This window comes from Coregonus lavaretus, assembly GCF_964263955.1.
Source record: "Coregonus lavaretus genome assembly, contig: HAP1_SCAFFOLD_397, whole genome shotgun sequence".
Lineage (NCBI taxonomy): Eukaryota > Metazoa > Chordata > Actinopteri > Salmoniformes > Salmonidae > Coregonus > Coregonus lavaretus.
The window spans coordinates 5001-30690 of NW_028165528.1; the positions used below are offsets into that span (position 1 = coordinate 5001).

General features: G+C 40.2%; 1 protein-coding gene across 1 annotated transcript in view; it reads right to left on the bottom strand.

Moving 5' to 3' along the window:
- LOC311115749 (NLR family CARD domain-containing protein 3-like) overlaps window positions 1–17903 on the bottom strand; it is a 19992-nt gene extending 2089 nt beyond the window's left edge. Inside the window, exons 1-10 of the mRNA XM_084190896.1 lie at window positions 17789–17903; window positions 15268–15384; window positions 8602–9056; window positions 8244–8472; window positions 6006–7767; window positions 5539–5712; window positions 3978–4151; window positions 2562–2735; window positions 1037–1083; window positions 1–264 (exon numbers count right to left, since the gene is read on the bottom strand). The exon at window positions 1–264 is cut by the window's left edge and continues 2089 nt beyond it. Of these exons, the coding sequence (XP_084047022.1) occupies window positions 1–264; window positions 1037–1083; window positions 2562–2735; window positions 3978–4151; window positions 5539–5712; window positions 6006–7767; window positions 8244–8454 (2806 nt within the window). The 5' untranslated portion in view covers window positions 8455–8472; window positions 8602–9056; window positions 15268–15384; window positions 17789–17903. The remainder of the gene's footprint in view (window positions 265–1036; window positions 1084–2561; window positions 2736–3977; window positions 4152–5538; window positions 5713–6005; window positions 7768–8243; window positions 8473–8601; window positions 9057–15267; window positions 15385–17788) is intronic.
- Window positions 17904–25690: the final 7787 nt, after the last annotated feature.

Genomic DNA, 25690 nt, shown 5'->3' on the forward strand with positions numbered 1-25690 from the left:
CAATCACACAGTCATAACCCCCTCCTCTCCTTCTGATTCCTTTATATGTCACTCCTATATCAACCCATCTCCCACTCCACTCTACCTCCCAGTAACAGCGCCCAGTCAGACCCTCTCTACACAGCACCTGTCTATAGACCTCAAATCTCTCTGGGTGATCAGGATACGGCTGCTCCTCTCTCCTCCATGTCACCTTTCTGTTCTCCTCAGACAGAGAGAGTTCTCTGCTTACTGTGTTTGGGTCTAGTGTGAGATCACAGACATCTGATGGATGAAACCAGACACAATATTAGAAATCATCATCATTCACATTAGAATGTTAACTCACTTTTCACTAATTCATTTAATGTAGATGTTTCTAGGTATCAACAGGAGAAGTTAAGGTAACTTGAGACTTGTTGAATGATGATATGTTATACTGTATGGTAATATAAAACACACTTATTCCCATTAATTACACACACACACACACACACACACACACACACACACACACACACACACACACACACACACACACACACACACACACACACACACACACACAAACACACATCCTGAACACACACACACACACACACACACACACACACACACTGGATACACACACACACACACACACACACACACACACACACACACACACACACACACACACACACACACACACACTGGACACACACACACACACACAATCAAACACATCCTGAACACACACACACACACACACTGAACACACACACACACAAACACACACATCCTGAACACACACACACACCCACACCTGTATGCATGCAAGCATGAAAACACACACACACACACACACATTTCTAATGTAACACGAACACGTCACACACAGACACACACATTGTCAAAGCAACTCTTTGTACACTTTGGTGTCCCTGATTTGTGCTTCTGTAGAACTACAGCTGATATTTAATATGACCAAGTAAGTAATGATGGTGGTCTTTGACTTTGACTTCACTTGAATTAGGACTTATTCTTAGTCATATTCTTCACAGCAGTCAACACTCACATTTTCTAACTCCAGGTTTCATTGTGTTCTCTCCACCATGTTCCACACTGTAGCGGTAAGCAGAAGAACAGACAGTCATTGAGACATACACCTGAACTCACACACACACACACATACACACACACACACACACACACACACACACACACACACACAAACACAAACAGTCAGTATATACATTTGTCCAAGTGTGCGTGTGTTTTTTTCCAGTGTGTGTGTGTGTGTGTCCAGTGTGTGTGTGTGTGTGTGTCCAGTGTGTGTCCAGTGTGTGTGTGTGTGTCCAGTGTGTGTCCAGTGTGTGTGTGTGTGTGTGTGTGTCCAGTGTGTGTGTGTGTGTGTGTGTGTGTGTGTGTGTGTGTGTGTGTGTGTGTGTCTGTCCAGTTTGTGTGTGTATGTCAAGTGTGTGTGTTTGTGTGTCCAGTATGTGTGTGTGTGTCCAGTGTGTGTGTGTGTGTGTGTCCAGTGTGTGTGTCTGTCCAGTGTGTGTGTGTGTGTGTATGTGTGTGTGTGTGTGTGTGTGTGTTTTCCAGTGTGTGTGTGTCCAGTGAGTGTGTGTCCAGTGTGTGTGTGTGTGTGTGTGTGTATGTCTATTGTTTGTGTGTCCAGTGTTTGTTTTTGTGTGTCAAGTGTGTGTGTGTTTGTGTGTGTGTCCAGTGTGTGTTTGTGTGTGTGTTTGTGTGTGTCCTTTCTGTGTATGTGTCCAGTGTGTGTGTTTACAGTGTGTGTGTGTGTGTGTGTGTGTGTGTGTCCAGTGTGAGTAAGTCTGTGTGTTTGTGTGTGTCCAGTGTGTGTGTGTTTGTGTGTGTGTCCAGTGTGTGTTTGTGTCTGTGTGTGTGTGTGTGTCCAGTGTGTGTGTGTGCGTGTGTGTCCAGTGTGTGTGTATGTGTGTGTGTGTGTGTGTCCGTGTGTCCAGTGTGTGTGTGTGTGTGTGTGTGTGTGTGCTTGTCCAGTGTGTGTGTGTGTCCATTGTGTGTGTCCAGTGTGTGTGTGTCTGTCTAGTGTGTGTGTGTGTGTCTAGTGTGTGTGTGTGTGTGTCCAGTGTGTGTGTGTGTGTGTGTGTGTGTCCAGTGTGTTTGTGTTTGTCTAGTGTGTGTGTGTGCGTCCTTTGTGTGTGTGTGTCCAGTGTGTGTGTTTACAGTGTGTGTGTCCAGTGTGTGTGTGTGTGTGTGTGTGTCCAGTGTGAATGTGTGTCCAGTGTGTGTGTGTGTGCGTCCTTTGTGTGTGTGTGTGTCCTTTGTGTGTATGTGTCCAGTGTGTGTGTTTACAGTGTGTTTGTCCAGTGTGTGTGTGTGTGTGTGTCCAGTGTGTATGTGTGTCCAGTGTGTGTGTGTGTGTGTCCAGTGTGTGTACTGATACACGTGCACACATACACACTGGACACATTCACACACACACACACACCACACACACACACACACACACACAGCATATAACTTAGTCCAAGTGGTGGTCAGAATGTTTGTCTTAACTAGCCTGATAACTCCAACATGTCTGATATGAACATTGACATAAACCCTCTACATACTTGAGTTTCTCCAGTCTGCAGTGTGGATCCTCCAGTCCAGCAGAGAGCAGTCTGACTCCTGAGTCTCCTGGGTGATTGTAGCTCAGATCCAGCTCTCTCAGGTGTGAGGGGTTTGACTTCAGAGCTGAGACCAGAGAAGCACAGCCTTCCTCTGTGACTAGACAGCCTGACAGCCTGCAAAGAGTCAAATCATATTAAAACCACACTGCTATTCTTTGGTGGTGAAAATAGTGGCAGTATATTTTTTCAACATATTCAGATATATCAGTGTCCTGAAACCTGCCATATCTTTTCATAAATGAATGTATCATTATTAGAAATTATCATAATATTGCTTGTAGATAGAAACATGTATAGTACAAATATTTGAGTAGACTGACCAGAGCAGTTTAAAAACCAGTATCAGTCAAAAGACAGACAGTGAGGTATCATATTTAGATTGTATTGAGTATACAGTCCACACCATATCTATTTTGACAGTGAAGCTAACATTTTAAATGTGGCTCTATAGTCCAACATTTTGGATTTGAGATCAAATGTTTCATATGAGGTGACAGTATATAATGTCACGTTTTATTTGAGGGTATTTTAATACATATCTGTTTCACCGTTTAGAAATTAAAGCACTTTTTTTCTGTGAGTAGATAACATGTTTCTAAACTCTACTGAATTAATCCTGATGATAACATGATTAAGAAAAATCATGAATGAATCATGAATAATAATGAGTGAGAAAGTTACAGAGGCTACAACAAAACATGCTAACCTCTCACCATTACCAATAACAGAGGGGGTATGATCCTTGTTCCTCTGTAACTTTCTCATTCATCATCATTCACCATTCATTCATGATTATTCATAATCATGGTAGCATCCACATGAATGTAGAAGTGTTCAGAAACATCTTCTATTCTTACTGACAATACAAGTGAAGTGACTCCAAAATGACAGGACATTATTCACCATTCAGTTTCTATTGGGAAAAACATCATCCAAAACACAAGCAAGACAAACTGCAAATGCATTCAACAAGTTTGTAGAATCACAAGCTTGATGTAATCACTGCAGGTAAGGAATATGGGACCAAATACTAAACTTATGACTACTTTAATACAATATAAGTGAATATGTCCAAATTATTACGACTTTTTCAAATGGGAGAACTAGATTCATAAAGTGATTTCATTTCTAAACAGTAACACAGATATGTATGAAAATACTCTCAAGGTGACATTATATACTGTTGCCTAATATGAAACATTATATCTCAAATCCAAAATGCTGGAGCATAGCACCAAATGTAAAACTGTAAACTTCACTGTCCAAACACATATGGTGTGGACTATGTGTGCCTGGTAAACACATGTGGATCTGGTGAACAGTTATCACTTGTTGACCAACTACAGGAATACTGACCTCAGAGTCTCCAGTTTACAGTGGGGATTCCCCAGTCCAGCAGAGAGCAGCTTCACTCCTGAATCCTTCAGGTCATTGTTACTCAGATCCAGCTCTCTCAGGTGTGAGGGGTTTGACTTCAGAGCTGAGACCAGAGAAGCACAGCCTTCCTCTGTGACTAGACAGCCTGACAACCTGCAAAGAGTAAAATCATATTAAAACCACACTGCAATTCTTTGGTACAGAAGATAGCCCTATTTGGTCAAAGACCAAGTACATATTATGGCAAGAACAGCTCAAATAAGCAAAGAGAAACGACAGTCCATCATTACTTTAAGACATGACGGTCATTCAATAAGGAATATTTCAAGAACTTTTAAAGTTTCTTCAAGTGCAGTCGCAAAAAATATCAAGCACTATGATGAAACTGGCTCTCATGAGAACCACCCCAGGAATGGAAGACCCAGAGTTACCTCTGCTGCAGAGGATACGTTCATCAGAGTTACCAGCCTCAGAAATTGCAGCCAAAATAAATTCATCACAGACATATCTCAACATCAACTGTTCAGAGGGGACTGTGTGAATCAGGCCTTCATGGTCGAATTGCTGCAAAGAAACCACAACTTAAGGACACCAATAAGAAGAAGAGACCTGCTTGGGCCAAGAATCACGAGCAATGGACATTACACAGGTGGATATTTGTCCTTTGGCCTGGAGTCCAAATTAGAGATTTTTGGTTCCAACCGCCGTGTCTTTGTGAGAAGCGGTGTGGGTGAACGGATGATCTCGGCATGTGTAGTTCCCACCGTAAAGCATGGAGGAGGAGGTGTTATAGTGTGGGGGTGCTTTGCTGGTGACACTGTCTGTGATTTATTTAGAATTCAAGGCACACTTAACCAGCATGGCTACCACAGGATTTTCTGCAGCGTCACGCCATCCCATCTGGTTTGGGCTTAGTGGGACTATCATTTGTTTTTCAACAGGACAATGACCCAACACACTTCCAGACTGTGTAAGGAGAGGGATTGAGTGCTACATCAGATGACCTGGCCTCCATAATCACCCGACCTCAACCCAATTGAGATGGTTTGGGATGAGTCGGACGGCAGAGTGAAGGAAAAGCAGCCAACAAGGGCTCAGCATATGTGGGAACTCCTTCAAGACTGTTGGAAAAGTATTCCAGGTGAAGCTGGTTGAGAGAATGCCAAGAGTGTGCAAGCTGACATCAAGGCAAAGGGTGGCTATTTGAAGATATAAAAATATAAAATATATTTTCATTTGTTTAACACTTTTTTGGTTACTACATTATTCCATATTTGTTATTTCATAGTTTTGATGTCTTCACTATTATTCTACAATGGAAAAAATAGTAAAAATAAAGACAAACCCTTGAATGAGTAGGTGTGTCCAAACTTTTGTCTGGTACTGTATATACATGAATTAATGTATAAACACTACTAAATTAATCATTCTGTGTATCTCTGTGTGTGTCCAGTGTGTGTGTGTGTGTGTGTGTGTGTCCAGTGTGTGTGTGTGTGTGTCCAATGAGTGTGTGTTCATTGAGTGATACAGGAATACTGACCTCAGAGTCTCCAGTTTACAGTGGGGATTCCCCAGGACAGCAGAGAGCAGCTTCACTCCTGAATCCTTCAGGTCATTGTTACTCAGATCCAGCTCTCTCAGGTGTGAGGGGTTTGACCTCAGAGCTGAGACCAGAGAAGCACAGCCTTTCTCTGTGACTCCACAGCCTGACAGCCTGACAGAGAGATCATCATGATTTCACAAACACACTGTTAATTTAACACCAGTAGTGTAGAAGGACAATGGCAGATGCATTTGGTTTATTCTCTCAAACAACATATAGATTCATCTTCTGTCTCCTAGAATTGTATGGTCATATTGTTATACAAATGTGAACACCAATACACTGATTCAGTAAGTTTTTCAATATAATATAATATATTATATACATATTAAAATATATATTTTTCTCTAAACTGAATATTTCTTCCTTATGATTAGTACTTAAATGTCATTTTATGTACTCACAGAGCAGCTCTGGAGGCTTTGACCACTGGCAGCAGCCTCAGAAGACCTTTCTCTGATCTGGAGTATTTCTTCAGGTCAAACACATCCAGCTCCTTTTCTGAAGTCAGCAACACAAAGACCAGAGCTGACCACTGTGCAGGTGACAGTTTGGCTTTTGAGCGACTTCCTGATCTCAGGAAGCTTTGGATCTCCTCCACTAGAGAATGGTCATTCAGTTCATTCAGACAGTGGAACAGATTGATGCACCTCTCTGGGGAGGGATTCTCCCTGATCTTCTCCTTGATGTACTTGACTGTTTCTTCATGGCTCTGTGAGCTGCTTCTTGTCTTTGTCAGTAGACCTCGTAAGTACTTCTGATTGGACTCCAGTGAGAGGCCCAGAAGGAAGCGGAGGAACAGGTCCAGGTTTCCTGTCTCACTTTGTAAGGCTTTATCCACAGCACTCTTGTAGACAGTAAGTTCAGTAACTTGCGGTTCGGCCATTAGATTCTCATTGTTGTTGATGAATGAGAGGAACACATATACAGCAGCCAGAAACTCCTGAATGCTCAGATGCACGAAGCAGTACACCTTATCCTGGTACAGCACACATTCCTCTTTAAAGAGCTGTGTGCACAATCCTGAGTACACTGATGCTTCATTGACATCAATGCCAGCCCTTTTCAGGTCTTCTTCATAGAAAATCAGATTGCCCTCAACAAGCTGTTGAAAAGCCAGTTTTCCCAGTGACAGAATGCTTTCTTTATTCCAGTGTGGACCTGTCTCTTCTTTCCCAAGATACTTTTCATTCTTCTGTTTGGTATGAAACTCCACAAGGTGTATGAACATCTCAGTCAGAGTCTTGGGCATCTCTTCTCTCTTATGTTTCAGCATGTGTTCAAGGACTGTTGCAGAAATCCAACAGAAGACTGGAATGTGGCACATGATGTGGAGGCTCCTTGATGTCTTTATGTGTGAGATGATTCTGCTTGCCAGGTCCTCATCACTGAATCTCTTCCTGAAGTACTCCTCCTTCTGTGGGTCATTGAACCCTCGTACCTCTGTCACCTGGTCAACACACCCTGAAGGGATCTTATTGGCTGCTGCAGGTCGGGTAGTTATCCAGAGGAGAGCAGAGGGAAGCAGATTTCCCTTGATGAGATTTGTCAGCAGAACATCCACTGAGGTTGACTCTGTGACGTCACAACAGATCTTGTTCTTCTGGAAGTCTAGGGGCAGTCGGCACTCATCTAGACCATCAAAGATGAACAGAACTTTGTACTTGTCGTAGTTGGAGATTCTTGATTCTTTGGTTTCCTTTGAGAAGTGATTGAGAAGTTCAATCAAATTGTGTTTTTCCCTTTTCATCAAATTCAGCTCCCGAAAAGGGAATGAAAATACAAATTGGACATCCTGATTTGCTTTTCCTTCAGCCCAGTCCAGAATGAACTTCTGCACAGAGACTGTTTTTCCAATGCCAGCGACTCCCTTTGTCAGCACTGTTCTGATAAGTTTGTCTTGTCCAGTTAAGGGTCTGAAGATGTCGTTACATTTGACTGCAGTCTCTGGTCTTGCTTGTTTCCTGGTTGTTGTCTCAATCTGTCTCAGCTCATGTTCATTATTGACCTCTCCTGTTCCACCCTCTGTGATGTAGAGCTCTGTGTAGATCTTATTGAGAAGTGTTGGGTTTCCTTGTTTAGCAATCCCCTCAAATACACATTGAAACTTCTTCTTTAGATTAGATTTGAGTTCACGTTGGCAAATCACAGCAAGCTCATCTGAATCTAGAAATAACACAGAGCATATTAATATTATGTCTGTTTAAATGCCTACAGTATTCTAGGACTGTTACATTTTAAATTAATTTCTTCGCTTAACTGACTGTATAAATGTTGTCATAATGCAATACAGACTGGAGTGACTGATTATGTTATTATTGGTATTATTGATGGTATAATTAATTGTGTTACGGCTGATTTATATCATTATTGATGGTATTATTATTATTATTCGGTTTTACTGATGGCATCATTAATGTTGTCGATCTCTCTCTCTGTCTCTTTCTGTCTCTCTCTGTCTCTCCTCTTCTCTGTCTAAATTAATCACCACAACACATCCCTGCTGCTACTTGATGAGGTCACTAGGTGTTGTGTTAAGCCTGCTACAATATCATTTAGTTACACAGCTACTTTAGCTGTACTTTAGCTACAGCTTTTAAATGTTCTAAAACAGCATTCAACATGAGGCAGACAGCTCTTACATTTCTCCAGTGTGTCAGCAAGCTCCTTCTGGTTCATTTTCCTCAGGACGTGCAATGTGATCTTCAGAGCCCCCTCTCTGGCACTGCTCTCCTGCTTCCCATCTTCAGCGTCCACCACTTCCTTATCCTGCTTCTGACTCTCAAAGCCTTCTGGGAGTTCTGGACTAAGAATCCTCTTGAACATCTTCAGCTCGTTCTTCACAAATGTCATAATATTCTCTTCAAGCAACTGAAATAAATCAAGTAAATAAGTTAAGCAAGAGACTAAATGCTTTCTCATTAACACATTAATTAATGATTGACAGATCAACTTTACTTGAGGTAAACAAAAACAAATGTACATAACAGGACCACATACACTGAATATGGAGGCCAGGTCTGTTTGATGACTCTGGGAAGACTGACCACTGAGAATCTCTGACTCTGATCTCTCCTGTTGGTTTCTGTGGACAAAACATGAGATTACATCTCCTCATCCAGGGAGTGCACACACACACACACACACACACACACACACACACACACAGGGAGGGAATGTTGTGTTAGTTTAATATTGTTTCAGGACTATGAAAATGGAAAAAAGGTTTAGCCTATGGATTATGAAAACAACAAAAATAAATGGGAATATGGGAGAGGAGAAATGACTAGAGCCAGTGTTGTTTAACTCACTGACCATGACCCATGAGTTCTTCTTACCTTTGTTCACTAGAAAAGTCTCCCTCTCTGAAGTTTAGAGGTTGATCCATAGACTGGTCACTCTTCATGGACACACAGCTGGGTACAGGGGAGGCTGGTCTCTCCTGCTTGATTGGACTTCAACACAACAGAGACAAACATTACGTCTCTCATCTACTCTGAGCTCAGATGGGGAAACATATGAAGAGTTTCATTCTAAAACGCAATTTTCAGAAATGTTGGTAAATTAGCTTATATTCTTTAAAGAAATTATGAAAGAGATTGATGTGTTTTTTCACTATCTAATCATGGCATGGGGTTGTTCAATGACAGACATGTATTTGTTTAAAATCCATCACTTGATGGTTTCATTTCAGAGACAAATAATGTGTTTCTTTTGTAAAATGCTATATATCTGCCTCACTCTCAGAGAAATCAGAAGTATTGCTAGGTTTTACACAGTAATAAATGTAACAAATAACTACATTTGTAATAAAGAACTGTACACATGTACAACATTCAATACAGTAAAATGAGATCTGTATGTAAAACATTTACATTTGACATTTTAGTCATTTAGCAGATGTTCTTATCCAGGACTGGTTTCCCAAAAGCATCTTAAGGCTAAGTTCATTGTTAGAATCTTCCTAGGAGCATCATAGATGCTTTTTTGCCCTTCCGCATGATTTATACACAGAAGATCTCCAGTAAACATAGAATCACATGGTGTATCCGTCGCTTTGTGACCGCAGATAAATTCAGAGTACAAATACAAAGTTGCCAATGTCTTTGCAATTGATTCAAACAAGGGACGTATACAAATTTGTTTCAAATGAAAACCGAGATGACTGCATTAAAATATAAACAGCAGGCTATAGGCCTATTTCAATCATATTGAAATATATTTCATGTTCAATTAATTGAGTTTTATTTTGCTACTTGTAGACTACTGTCTGTAATTTGTCTCAATATATTTCATGATGTGTAGCCGAACATGTGCCCAATGATGTGCCAAATCTGTGATTTAGAATAAGCCGTCTCAATATTTGCAGCCGTAGGTAGTAATATCTCTCTAGGAGCTGATCTGTTATCAGTATTGTGCAATAATTCTAATGTTAAGGAAAGATTTTAATGGAGAAAACTGATCCGAGAGCAGCGCTCCCCTTCTTTCGATCCTATCAGTATTGATACATGCTCCACCGGATGTGATACCTTGTCATCAATCAATCAATCAATTTTATTTTATATAGCCCTTCGTACATCAGCTAATATCTCGAAGTGCTGTACAGAAACCCAGCCTAAAACCCCAAACAGCTAGTAATGCAGGTGTAGAAGCACGGTGGCTAGGAAAAACTCCCTAGAAAGGCCAAAACCTAGGAAGAAACCTAGAGAGGAACCAGGCTATGAGGGGTGGCCAGTCCTCTTCTGGCTGTGCCGGGTGGAGATTATAACAGAACCATGCCAAGATGTTCAAAAATGTTCATAAGTGACAAGCATGGTCAAATAATAATCAGGAATAAATCTCAGTTGGCTTTTCATAGCCGATCATTAAGAGTTGAAATCAGCAGGTCTGGGACAGGTAGAGGTTCCATAACCGCAGGCAGAACAGTTGAAACTGGAATAGCAGCAACGCCAGGCGGACTGGGGACAGCAAGGAGTCACCACGGCCGGTAGTCCCGACGTATGGTCCTAGGGCTCAGGTCTCTCAGTTGGCTTTTCATAGCCGATCATTAAGAGTTGAAAACAGCAGGTCTGGGACAGGTAGGGGTTTCGTAACCGCAGGCAGAACAGTTGAAACTGGAATAGCAGCAAGGCCAGGCGGACTGGGGACAGCAAGGTGTCAGCATGCCCGGTAGTCCTGACGTATGGTCCTAGGGCTCAGGTTCTCATAGAGAAAGAGAGAACGAGAGAATTAGAGAGAGCATACTTAAATTCACACAGGACACTGGATAAGACAGGAGAAGTACTCCAGGTATAACCAACTAACCCCAGCCCCCCGACACATAAACTACTGCAGCATAAATACTGGAGGCTGAGACAGGAGCGGTCCGGAGACACTGTGGCCCCATCCGAAGAAACCCCCGGACAGGGCCAAACAGGAAGGATATAACCCCACCCACTCTGCCAAAGCACAGCCCCCGCACCACTAGAGGGATATCCTCAACCACCAACTTACAATCCTGAGACAAGGCCGAGTATAGCCCACAGAGGTCTCCACCACAGCACAAACCAAGGGGGGGCGCCAACCCAGACAGGAAGATCACGTCAGTAACTCAACCCACTCAAGTGACGCACCCCTCCTAGGGACGGCATGAAAGAGCACCAGCAAGCCAGTGACTCAGCCCCTGTAACAGGGTTAGAGGCAGAGAACCCCAGTGGAGAGAGGGGAACCGGCCTGTATAGACAGCAAGGGCTGTTCGTTGCTCCAGAGCCTTTCCGTTCACCTTCACACTCCTGGGCCAGACTACACTCAATCATATGACCTACTGAAGAGATAAGTCTTCAGTAAAGACTTAAAGGTTGAGACCGAGTCTGCGTCTCTCACATGGGTAGGCAGACTGTTCCATAAAAATGGAGATCTATAGGAGAAAGCCCTGCCTCCCGCTGTTTGCTTAGAAATTCTAGGGACAATTAGGAGGCCTGCGTCTTGTGACCGTAGCGTACGTATTGGTATGTACGGCAGGACCAACTCGGAAAGATAGGTAGGAGCAAGCCCATGTAACGCTTTATAGGTTAACAGTAAAACCTTGAAATCAGCCCTTGCCTTAACAGGAAGCCAGTGTAGGGAAGCTAGCACTGGAGTAATATGATCAAATTTCTTGGTTCTAGTCAGGATTCTAGCAGCCGTATTTAGCACTAACTGAAGTTTATTTAGTGCTTTATCCGGGTAGCCGGAAAGTAGAGCATTGCAGTAGTCTAACCTAGAAGTAACAAATGCATGGATTAATTTTTCTGCATCATTTTTGGACAGAAAATTTCTGATTTTTGCAATGTTACGTAGATGGAAAAAAGCTGTCCTTGAAACAGTCTTGATATGTTCGTCAAAAGAGAGATCAGGGTCAAGAGTAACACCGAGGTCCTTCACAGTTTTATTTCAGACGACTTTACAACCATCAAGATGAATTGTCAGATTTAACAGAAGATCTCTTTGTTTCTTGGGACCTAGAACAAGCATCTCTGTTTTGTCCGAGTTTAAAAGTAGAACGTTTTCAGCCATCCACTTCCTTATGTCTGAAACACAGGCTTCTAGCGAGGTCAATTTTGGGGCTTCACCATGTTTCATTGAAATGTACAGCTGTGTGTCATCCGCATAGCAGTGAAAGTTAACATTATGTTTTCGAATAACATCCCCAAGAGGTAAAATATATAGTGAAAACAATAGTGGTCCTAAAACGGAACCTTGAGGAACACCGAAATGTAAAGTTGATTTGTCGGAGGACAGACCATTCACAGAGACAAACTGATATCTTTCCGACAGGTAAGATCTAAACCAGGCCAGAACTTGTCCGTGTAGACCAATTTGGGTTTCCAGTCTCTCCAAAAGAATGTGGTGATCGATGGTGTCAAAGGCAGCACTAAGGTCTAGTAGCACGAGGACAGATGCAGAGCCTCGGTCTGACGCCATTAAAAGGTCATTTACCACCTTCACAAGTGCAGTCTCAGTGCTATGATGGGGTCTAAAACCAGACTGAAGCATTTCGTATACATTGTTTGTCTTCAGAAAGGCAGTGAGTTGCTGCGCAACAGCTTTTTCTAAAATTTTAGAGAGGAATGGAAGATTCGATATAGGCCGATAGTTTTTTATATTTTCCGGGTCAAGGTTTGGCTTTTTCAAGAGAGGCTTTATCACTGCCACTTTTAGTGAGTTTGGTACTGTTTATTATGCTGTTTATTATGTTCAACATAGGAGGGCCAAGCACAGGAAGCAGCTCCTTCAGCAGTTTAGTAGGAATAGGATCCAGTATGCAGCTTGAAGGTTTTGAGGCCATGATTATTTTCATCATTGTGTCAAGAGATATAGTACTAAAACACTTAAGTGTCTCTCCCGATCCCAGGCCCTCGCAGAGCTGTGCAGATCCAGGACAGCTAAGCCCTGGAGGAATACGCAGATTCAAAGAGGAGTCCGTAATTTGCTTTCTAATGGTCATGATCTTTTCCTCAAAGAAGTTCATGAATTTATTACTGCTGAAGTGAAAGCCATCCTCTCTTGGGGAATGTTGCTTTTTAGTTAGCTTTGCAACAGTATCAAAAAGAAATTTTGAATTGTTCTTATTTTCCTCGATTAAGTTGGAAAAGTAGGATGATCGAGCAGCAGTGAGGGCTCTTCGGTACTGCACGGTACTGTCTTTCCAAGCTAGTCGGAAGACTTCCAGTTTGGTGTGGCGCCATTTCCGTTCCAATTTCCTGGAAGCTTGCTTCAAAGCTCGGGTATTTTCTGTATGCTGCTGATCCAGTTTCTACTGGTCTGCATGCGGATATGGAACTCTAACCTGTTCACCGGACGTGCGACCTTGTCCCGAACCTGCTGTCTTGACCTCTGAACGCTCGACTATGAAAAGCCAACTGACATTTACTCCTGAGGTGCTGACGTGTTGCACCCTCTATAACCACAGTGATTATTATTTGACCCTGCTGGTCATCTATGAACATTTGAACATCTTGAAGAATCTCCCCCCAGCACAGCCAGAAGAGGACTGGCCACCCCTCAGAGCCTGGTTCCTCTCTAGGTTTCTTCCTAGGTTCCTGCCTTTCTAGGGAGTTTTTCCTAGCCACCGTGCTTCTACATCTGCATTGCTTGCTCTTTGGGGTTTTAGACTGGGTTTCTATATAAGCACTTTGTGACAACTGCAGATGTAAAAAAATGTCTTCTGGGAGTTTGAGAAGTCAATGAGAGGTAAAAATGACTTCCTTAGTTGTTAATTTGGAAAATGTCTTAAGTAGTTTAACAAACTGACACATTTTCATGTTGGTCAAAAACAACTTTATATCGAAGGAGTGCCTTTGATTTGACGGCCTGCACATGTGCAGTTCGGCACAAGACGACCATTAGACCCAATGACGTATTTCTGCGCATGAGCTTCAAATCAAATAAAATTGTATTTCTCACATGCGCCGAATACAACAGTGGTACACTTTACCGTGAAAGGCTTACTTACAAGCCCTTTCCCAACAATGCAGAGTTAAAAAGACACAAAAATGTGCTAAATAAAAAAAGGAAATATTAACACAATAAAATAACAATAACGAGGCTATAAGGAGTACCGAGTCAATGTCCAGGGGTACCAGGAAGTTGAGGTAATAACTAGACTATATACAAGGAGTACCAGTACTGAGTCAATGTCCAGGAGTACCAGGTAGTTGAGGTAATAACTAGACTATATACAAGGAGTACCAGTACTGAGTCAATGTGCAGGGGTACCAGGTAGTTGAGGTAATAACTAGACTATATACAAGGAGTACCAGTACTGAGTCAATGTGCAGGGGTACCAGGTAGTTGAGGTAATAACTAGACTATATACAAGGAGTACCAGTACTGAGTCAATGTGCAGGGGTACCAGGTAGTTGAGGTAATAACTAGACTATATACAAGGAGTACCAGTACTGAGTCAATGTCCAGGGGTACCAGGAAGTTGAGGTAATAACTAGACTATATACAAGGAATACCAGTACTGAGTCAATGTGCAGGGGTACCAGGTAGTTGAGGTAATAACTAGACTATATACAAGGAGTACCAGTACTGAGTCAATGTGCAGGGTACCAGGTAGTTGAGGTAATAACTAGACTATATACAAGGAGTACCAGTACTGAGTCAATGTGCAGGGGTACCAGGTAGTTGAGGTAATAACTAGACTATATACAATGAGTACCAGTACTGAGTCAATGTGCAGGGGTACCAGGTAGTTGCGGTAATAACTAGACTATATACAAGGAGTACCAGTACTGAGTGAATGTGCAGGGGTACCAGGTAGTTGAGGTAATAACTAGACTATATACAAGGAGTACCAGTACTGAGTCAATGTGCAGGGGTACCAGGTAGTTGAGGTAATATGTACATGTAGGTAGGGGTAAAAGTGACTAGGCAATCAGGATAGAGATTACATCTCCTCATCCAGGGAGTACACACACACACACACACACACACACACACACACACACACACACACACACACACACACACACACAGGGAATGTTGTGTTTGTTTAATATTGTTTCAGGACTATGAAAATGGAAAAAAGGATTAGCCTATGGATTATGAAAACAACAAAAATAAATGGGAAAATGGGAGAGGAGAAATGACTAGAGACAGTGTTGTTTAACTCACTGACCATGACCCATGAGTTCTTCTTACCTTTGTTCACTAGAAAAGTCTCCCTCTCTGAAGGATATAGGTAGACCCATAGACTTGTCACTCTTCATGGACACACAGCTGGGTACAGGGGAGGCTGGTCTCTCCTGCTTGATTGGGCTTCAACAGAACAGAGACAAACATTACATCTCTCATCTACTCTGAGCTCAGATGGGGAAACAAGAGTTTCATTCCAAAACGCTATATATCCATTTTCATAAATATTGGTCAATTAGATTGTATTGTTCAAAGAAATGAGGAAAGAGATTGGTGGGTTTTTTCACTATGTAATTATGGGATGTAAAATGACAGACATGTATTTGTTTAAAATCTATCACTTGATGGTTTCATTTCAGAGACTGCCTCACTCTCATATAAATATAAATATGGGTTGTTCACAGTCAAATGTAACAAATAACTACATGTGTAATACATATACAGTACCAGTCAAAGAAAACATTTACGTTCAACATTTTAGTCATTTAGCAGATGTTTTTATCCAGGGCATCTTAAAGCCAAGTTCATCATTAAAACCTTCGTAGGAGCATTGTTAAATCTCTGAGCTGTTTCCCAAAACCATCGTTATTAACGTTGCACTTGAAAACGCTCATATTCTAACACCTGCCTCAGACCACTTGTAGAACAGCCAAGTGCGTCGTTAGATGCTTTTTTGCCCTCCCGCGTCACTTTATACACAGAAGATCTCCGCTAAACATAGAATCACATTGTTCATCCGTCTCTCTGTGACCGCCGATAAATTCAGAACAAAGTTGATCTACAAATACAAAGTTGCAAATGTCTTTGCAATTGATACAAACAAGGGAGGTATGAAATGAAGCTTCAAATGAACACGGAGATGACTGCATTAAAATATAAACAGTAGGCTATAGTCCTATTTCAATCAAATCAAAAACGTTTCACGTTCAATCCATTGAGTTCTATGTTCCTACTTGTAGACTACTGTCTGTAATCTGTCTCAATATATTTCATGATGTGTAGCCTAACATGTGAACAATGATGTGCCGAATCTGTGATTTAGTGCATTTGTATTGTGTAAGCATTAGAATAAGCTGTCTCAATATTTGCAGCTGTAGGTGGTAATATCTATCTAGGAGCTGATCTGTTATCAGCATTGTGCAATAATTATAATGTTAAGGAAAGATTTGAATGGAGAAAGCTGATCTGAGAGCAGCGCTCCCTTTCTTTCGATCCTATCAGTATCGATACATGCTCCACCGGACATCCAACCTTGTCGTGCTGCTAATCCAGTTTCTGATGGTCTGCCTGCGGCTATGGAAACCTGACCTGTTCACCGGACGTGCTACCTTGTCCCAAACCTGCTGTTCTCTCTCTCTCTCTCTCTCTCTCTCTCTCTCTCTCTCTCTCTCTCTCTCTCTCTCTCTCTCTCTCTCTCTCTCTCTCTCTCTCTCTCTCTCTCTCTCTCTCTCTCTCTCTCTCTCTCACTCTCTCACTCTCTCTCTCACTCTCTCTCTCTCTCTCTCTCTCTCTCTCTCTCCCACACCTGCTGTCTCAACCTCTGAATGCTCGACTGTGAAAAGCCAACTGACATTTACTTCTGAGGTGCTGACCTGTTGCAACCTCTATAACCACAGTTATTATTATTTGACCCAGCTAGTCATCTATGAACATTTGAACATCTTGAAGAACGATCTGGCCTTAATGGCCATGTACTGTTATAATCTCCTCCCAGCACAGCCAGAAGAGGACTGGCCACCCCTCAGAGCCTGGTTCCTCTCTAGGTTTCTTCCTAGGTTCCTGCCTTTCCTGGGAGTTTTTCCTAGCCACAGTGCTTCAACATCTGAACATGCGCTGTTCGGCACGAGACGACCGTTCGTTTCTGCCAATGAGCTTCAAATCAAATCAAATTGTATTTCTCACATGCGCCGAATACAACAGCTGTACACTTTACCGTGAAATGCTTACTTACGAGACCATTCCCAACGATGCAGTTAAAAAGTTAAAAAAAATAGCTAAATAGAAAAAGGAAATAGTAACACAATTAAATAATAATAATGAGGCTATAATGAGTACCAGTACTGAGTCAATGTGCAGGGGTACCAGGTAGTTGAGGTAATAACTAGACTATATACAAGGAGTACCAGTACTGAGTCAATGTGCAGGGGTACCAGGTAGTTGAGGTAATAACTAGACTATATACAAGGAGTACCAGTACTGAGTCAATGTGCAGGGGTACCAGGTAATTGAGGTAATATGTACATGTAGGTAGGGATAAAAGTGACTAGGAAATCAGGATAGAGATTACATCTCCTCATCCAGGGAGTGCACACACACACACACACACACACACACACACACACACACACACACACACACACAGGGAATGTTGTGTTAGTTTAATATTGTTTCAGGACTATGAAAATGGAAAAAAGGATTAACCTATGGATTATGAAAACAACAAACATAAATGGGAAAATGGGAGAGGAGAAATGACTAGAGACAGTGTTGTTTAACTCACTGACCATGACCCATGAGATCTTCTTACCTTTGTTCAGTAGAAAAGTCTCCCTCTCTGAAGTTTTGAGGTTGAACCATAGACCGGTCACTCTTCATGGACACACAGCTGGGTACAGGGGAGGCTGGTCTCTCCTGCTTGATTGGGCTTCAACACAACAGAGACAAACATTACGTCTCTCATCTACTCTGAGCTCAGATGGGGAAACAAGAGTTTTATTCCAAAACGCTATATATCCATTTTCATAAATGTTGGTCAATTTGCTTTTATAGTTTATAGAAATTATTAAAGAGATTGGTGTGTTTTTTCACTATCTAATCATGGCATGGGGTTGTTCAATGACAGACATGTATTTGTTTAAAATCTATCACTTGATGGTTTCATTTCAGAGATTGCCTCTCTCTCATAGAAATAAAAATATGGGTTGTACACAGTCAAATGTAACAAATAACTACATGTGTAATACATATACAGTACCAGTCAAAGAAAACATTTACGTTCAACATTTTAGTCATTTAGCAGATGTTTTTATCCAGGGCATCTTAAAGCCAAGTTCATCATTAAAACCTTTGTAGGAGCATTGTTAAATCTCTGAGCTGTTTCCCAAAACCATCGTTATTAAAATCAATCCCCGAAAAATTTGAAAACAACACCCCATAACTATGACTATAATGATTACTATGGCCATTAGAGGACCTAGAATACTTGCCATCCATGTTCCTATGGAATTACCACTAAAACAACTTTGAAAAGACTTCAACAGCATTCAAATTACCATATCCTCCTAATCTTAATATAATAGCATCCAATGCTAATGATTAACATCTCAGACCCGATTCTTAAAAACCCATGATTGTTAAAATATACAATGTTCAACTCCGACTTATGTGATTATCAATTACACATTCTAATGATTAACATCTCAGACCCAATTCTTAAAAACCCATGATTGTTAAACAATGTTCAACTCCTACTTTGTCCTCATTTTACATTTAAGTCATTTAGCAGATGCTCTTATCCAGAGCGACTTACAGGAGCAATTAGGGTTAAGTGCCTTGCTCAAGGGCACGTTGACATATTTTTCACCTAGTTGGCTCGGGGATTAGAACCAGCAACCTTTCGGTTACTGGCACAACGCTCTTAAACACTAAGCTACCTGCCCCCTCCTAATATACCTAATGTAACATACACATTATAACACTCTATTATCACTCCCTGTTACATCATCACATCCCTAGACTATTCCTGCTTTAAGAATTCAACCAAATTCACATCATGACCCCATGAATTGGTTATTACCATAACCCCATGATAATAACTATTTAATTAATTTCCTATCAACATAGATATTTACCACTCTAAACATCCATATCAATATCACCCCATACTTCAAATCTATATCATTACTAATATGTTAATACTTTAACCCAATTAATCAACGTCTTCATGATTTCATTCACAATCCTCACCTTAACTTCCATATTTCAAACAGTATGAGTCAACAATGTCTATTCAATAAATCCTATAAATGTATCCTAAGACATGACCTTAATGTATCACTGTTTAAACCCCTAATATCTATAGAAAACATTTCTATCCTTATACATACTAATAATTCACTTCAGTCACTCATTAATCTTATAAATTATAACCAACCAAATTACTTAACTCAACCAAATTTAAAATGACAATTCTTATTCACTTTATCCTTATCACTGAAAATGAAAACTCTCAACTTAATCACCCATTACAACTTTCAGAATGTATACTTATATTAACATACATTATAAACATTCAGAATTCAATTATGACTTTCCTCATCCTGAAAATAAATACAGATCATTATCTCAATGCATTCTCAATACTATCACTTTAGCAGTGTATATACCTACTATCATCTCCAGATCGTCAGTTTCCTCGTAGCCATCTGTAGCATCGGTTGACATGATACCTGTTCAATCTCCCCTCTATCCATACCTCCGTTGGTGTAGACTGTGTGATGATGCATGAACCTTCTTCCTTCACTAGTTCTCTGATCATGCAGAGTCCTTCTCCATTTATCACCGTCTCTCTGTGGAGTGTATCCTTCTATCAGCGTACCAATAGTCTCTGCTGCAAAAACACACAGACAAAACAAAACAATGCTCCGCCGAAGCGGTGCCACCTTCCTCCTTTGCGTTAGAAAAGTCCTACAATGGTACATATAGATCTAGGAATCTCTCTCTCTTACTTGGCCCTCCATCAAGGTAGCCATCAACCCCTATTACTAACCTTCCCACTTGGGTGTTGTCCATCAATGACTTCATTAATCCTTTACCACCACATAGTCTCCAAGTCGCAGAAAATGTACAGATTCTCCTGGTAGGTCTGGCAGAGAAGCCTTCACCTTTTCTAAAGAAAGTCTGCATAACATTGTTAGTTGAGACACAGCATGCTACTTCATCCTGTCTTCTTATCAGTCCTGATAAGCCTTTTAGATTAGGAAGTGCACATCCTTGCAGCTTGTTGCAGTCCACTCATGCCATAGAAAGACCTCCTCTACATTCGTCCTTCTACCACCAATACATTTTCCCTTAAAACATTTCATCTAACCCATAACACATTACTTACTACTGCTCATATACTTAATACAATATGCAAATATACCCAAAAAAATCCTCATACCATCTATACTACCCCCTTTTTTGAACACATGAGTCACAACGTGATTCATGCTTTCAAAAACAAATCACCAACATTGTTTATTAAACCCTAATAAAAATTAAATTAAAATGACAACATTTGATAATACCTTAACTTACTTCTATCCCGTAAAGTAATCCTAGATTAGTACAATTAAACTATCAACAGGTATCCCTCATTCAGGATAGCTCTCTCTCTCTTTAGTTATTTTATGGTTAGAATCATATATATTATTACCAAATTATAAACTTCTTCACAATTATCCTTATCATAACTAACCCCCAATTCAGCATGCCTCTAGGATTTACAGTGCGAGTGATCAAGTCACACTATAAAGCCAGGACAGATTGCAGAGGTCATTGAAATCATTCAATGAAATGTTCCATCCCACAGTATACTAATCATTACCAATATTGAAAACATTTAATAAATGTTGTGTATCCCAAATGTACATTAAATCCTCATGACAGTTATTCTCATAAGAAATTATGTACACCTAAAGCTCAGTCAAAAAATTAAAAACTTCATAAAATGCTCCTTTAAGACGTATCACCTTTGACCTGTTGAAACTCCTAACACTCAAAATAACAACCCTTTATAACATCATACTAGGTGTGTTGTGTTTTTATTTGAAAAACCCATTTGGAAAAAAAACTAACAATAAAACATGGCCTTAATTTGGTAGTTCCCTATTACAACCTAAAAATAAGACTACTTAATTTTACTAACTGTTCCACCCTAGCCCTGGGGAATATTCCAATGAGATAAGGAAATCCCCTTGTTCCTGGAATAGAAATTATACATGTTGTTAACATTCAATTACAATCAATAATCCAAAAATAGTAAGTACAGTGAGGGAAAAAAGTATTTGATCCCCTGCTGATTTTGTACGTTTGCCAACTGACAAAGAAATGATCAGTCTATAATTTTAATGGTAGATTTATTTCAACAGTGAGAGACAGAATAACAACAAAAAAAAACAGAAAAACATGTCAAAAATGTTATAAATTGATTTGCATTTTAATGAGGGAAATAAGTATTTGAACCCCTCTCAACCAGAAAGATTTCTGGCTCCCAGGTGTCTTTTATACAGGTAACGAGCTGAGATTAGGAGCACACTCTTAAAGGGAGTTCTCCTAATCTCAGTTTGTTACCTGTATAAAAGACACCTGTCCACAGAAGCAATCAATCAATCAGATTCCAAACTCTCCACCATGGCCAAGACCAAAGAACTCTCCAAGGATGTCAGGGACAAGATTGTAGACCTACACAAGGCTGGAATGGGCTACAAGACCATCACCAAGCAGCTTGATGAGAAGGTGACAACAGTTGGTGCGACTATTCGCAAATGGAAGAAACACAAAAGAACTGTCAATCACAAAATCAGCAGGGGATCAAATACCTTTTTCCCCACTGTATGTGTGTATGTATGTGTGTATATATATATGTATATATATTTATATGTGTATATGTGTGTGTATGTGTATTATCTCCCGAGTGGCGCAGTGGTCTACTAGAGATCCTGGTTCAAATCCAGGCTCTGTCGTAGCCGGCCGCGACCGGGAGACCCATGGGGCAGCTCACAATTGCCCCAGCGTCGTCCAGGGTAGGGGAGGGAATGGCCGGCAGGGATGTAGCTCAGTTGGTAGAGCATGGCGTTTGCAACGCCAGGGTTGTGGGTTCGATTCCCACGGGGGGCCAGTATGGAGAAAAAAATAAAATAATGTATGCACTCACTCACTCTGGATAAGAGCGTCTGCTAAATGACGTAAATGTAAATATGTGTGTGTGTGTATATATATAAAAAACATGGGGGACTGGAAGTGATGCAGACAATTACATTGATGGAAGTTACAATCTATCTGCAATATTAAACTGATCTACCCCCTTTAAAAAAACTAATAAATAAAATAATAATTTTAATTATCTGAAAATTGTATGTCATCCAGTCTTAAAATGTCTGCAAAAAACAAATATTGAAATACTGTTAAATATTTAAAAAACCTTTGTTATCCATTGAGTGAATTGTTATCCATTGAGGGGTATAGAATAGTATACTAACGTGCTAGGTAATTTATTTCTACAACTGTAATGTAACTGAACCTCCACTAGGTGGAGTCAGTGGTCCACTCTTGATTAGACACTTCACATAAAATAGAAATTTGTTTGGTAAAAACAGTAGGATAAATACATATGTAGGTAGATATATATATATATATATGTATATTTATTTATATATATAAAATATTATACTAACATTATAGATACACACACACACACACACACACAAACACACATAATCAATTGACTTGAAATTTTTCTATAACTGTGATGTAACTGTACATCCACTAGGTAGAGCCAGTGGTCCACTCTTGAGTAGAGACTTGGTTTGGCATGCATTTTCATGGGTTCTGAAACACCTTGAGACATGTCACATAAAATTGACATTTGTTTGGTATAAACAGTAGGATATATACATATGTAGGTAGAGTCCATTCTCGTTTAAAAAAATCAATAACACAACATCTCATTCATTATATACTATATCATTTTATACAATACATTATTAAAAACATTCATTTATAATATACAACATAATATATACACATATATATATATATATATATATATATATATATATATATATATATATATATATATATATATATATATATATATGCATAGTTAGATATAAAAGCCTTCACCATATTGTAAATTCAACTCACCTTCAAAATGCTCCATGAGGAATAAATGATTCAAGGAGTCTCTTTAAGATGTATGTCTTCAGGCCTTCTGATCCTCTGGGTCTTTTTTCTTGGTTGACTGAGACATCCCACGGACGCTCTTTTATGGGGTCAAATGGATCTGTTTAGGTCAGCAGTAAAACGGGACATCTTCAAGAATACAATTACCTTTTTTGAGAACTCTTTTTAAAAGGTTAAAGGGGTTTAAAAAAGTAGTTTCAAAGACACTTGGGGGACCCCATGTGTACATTCAGTTCCCTTGTGTGTAAGGGACTCCCTAGATGAGCAAACTGTTGGCCATTAAAATATGGATAGCTGAGAACTCTTTCTAAAAGGTTAAAGGTTCAACCGGTTTAAAAAAACATTATTTGAAAGACACACCACACACACACACAACCCAAGGAACCAATGGCTCTTGTGTAGAGAGAGAGAGAGAGAGAGAGAGAGAGAGAGAGAGAGAGAGAGAGAGAGAGAGAGAGAGAGAGCTGTAATTCATTGAAGGTACATACAATTTTCTTTCAAACCTTTTATTTTCTTCTAAAATGTTACTACAGAAATGGAAGCATTTATATAAAAGTTATTAAAGTTCACTAAACAATTTATTTATTTTTTTGCTGCTGCATTTTTTTACTACTAAACCTTTATATGGATCATACACTGTATTATTACACAATACTGCACCTTACTAAACAATACATGTTTAAATGTATGATTATTATAATTATGTTTTTCTTAGAAAAAAGCAGAATCAGCATTGTTCTCCTTTTCAGGGGCCTTTTGTAACCCGACACCCCCATCAGTCTCCAAATCCCTGTCTTCAAGCTGTGAGGGACTCAGACGTTGCCTCTTCCACCAGGCTCTCCATGGCCTTCAAGGTTTCACATGTTTTCTTGTCCATGATAGATCAACCTTCTTGCCGATAAGCCCAAGTTTTGTCTTGAGGACAGAAGGGACCATCTTCGTAAATGTTCACGATGGTGGAAAAACTGTTGCACTTGTTTCATCATATCAAGCACCTTAAACCAATCTCGCCACTTGAAGCTAAAGACAGGCAACAAAATAGTTGACCTCTGTGCAAGCGTTTGAAAATACATACGAACTAACAGATTTGGTGGCATTTGCGCTATTGAATTCAGAACAACCTAAAATTGTCACTTTGGAGTCTGGACTCTACGCTACTGAAGAGATTCGTATGACTTTCAAATCATCTGGCCCACAGACTTCCTCTTCCAATGCGTACCCAGGCAGGGATGGTCCATTCAGGGCCTTTTAGATCTGACATAGAGCAAGTCTTATCTTAAGCCATTCCCTCATGCGAAACGCAGGAGAAAAACTCCTGGTTTTTGGCTGAAAAAGGTTGTTGAGACAGCTGTGTGTGAAAAATCTTCACTGTTGAATCGTCCGGTTGGCATACACTCATATCAATCCCACCATTAAAACAATCAGGTGCATCACAAAGAATGGCATCGATGGTTTTGTCCTTGTGGCCCAGACATGAAGTACACAACACACCTAGAATTGGTCTAGGAGACGTGTTTTCTGGAGTTTTCTATGGTTGATCTCTCTTGAGGTTTCTTGTCGCTCGTAGTGTTCACAGGACAAGTCTAACACTTACTTATACTCAGGCAGACCTACCCAGAAATTACTTTTTCATTCTACAAGGGGTCACAAGCTCACTACACAGCAGCTCCATAAGTTCACTACAAAAAATTCCCAACTGTTTCACATTTTTCAAACAGTTCAAACTTTAAGTTCAACTAGGTCAGTACACGACACATCAATCACCAGGACATTACTTTTTATTTCAAACATGTTGTAGAGGGTTCTTTGCACAGTGCTGATATTCTCTTATTCTTAAACAAACTTTAAACTTTAGAAAATGACACAGACAACGGCTTCTGAGTATATGTAAAATATCTTTAGTTATGCAATTGCAGGCAGAAATTAATACAGAGTCAACAGGATTTGTATAGCTCTTCATAAGTTCTGCAAATTGTCCAAAACAATCTCTGCTTTTCATCCAAGCACGCCCCTCCCTGGCAGATCAGGAGCCACCATGTTTTCTTCTTGTGGCTGTGTGGAAGCAACGAGAAATTGAAACAATCCAGGTCTACCTGTTCCTCCAGTTGATCTCTATCCCATGTCCTTGACTACACGCCCAGACCAGCTGCAGGGAGCTAGAGGGAACCATCCTTACCAAAAGCACAGCATTGGTAGTTAAGAAATGTCTCTACTATTGTTAATCATATTCATTGTTAACTATTAATATTTAACAAATCAGGTAAATATGTGCTCTTTCTCTCACAGCATAATATATCATATATTCCCCATCAATGTGCTTTACTTCAAAGAAACAGCTGCACTATCAAGTTACATAAGCACACCATAAATAGTGAAGAGAACATCCGGACAGGATGTCCTTAAAAGGTCATAAACACAGGACACAGGAAAACTCACCAATCACTTTTTGACAGCAACCGTCTACTATATTCTCTCTCACAGGAGT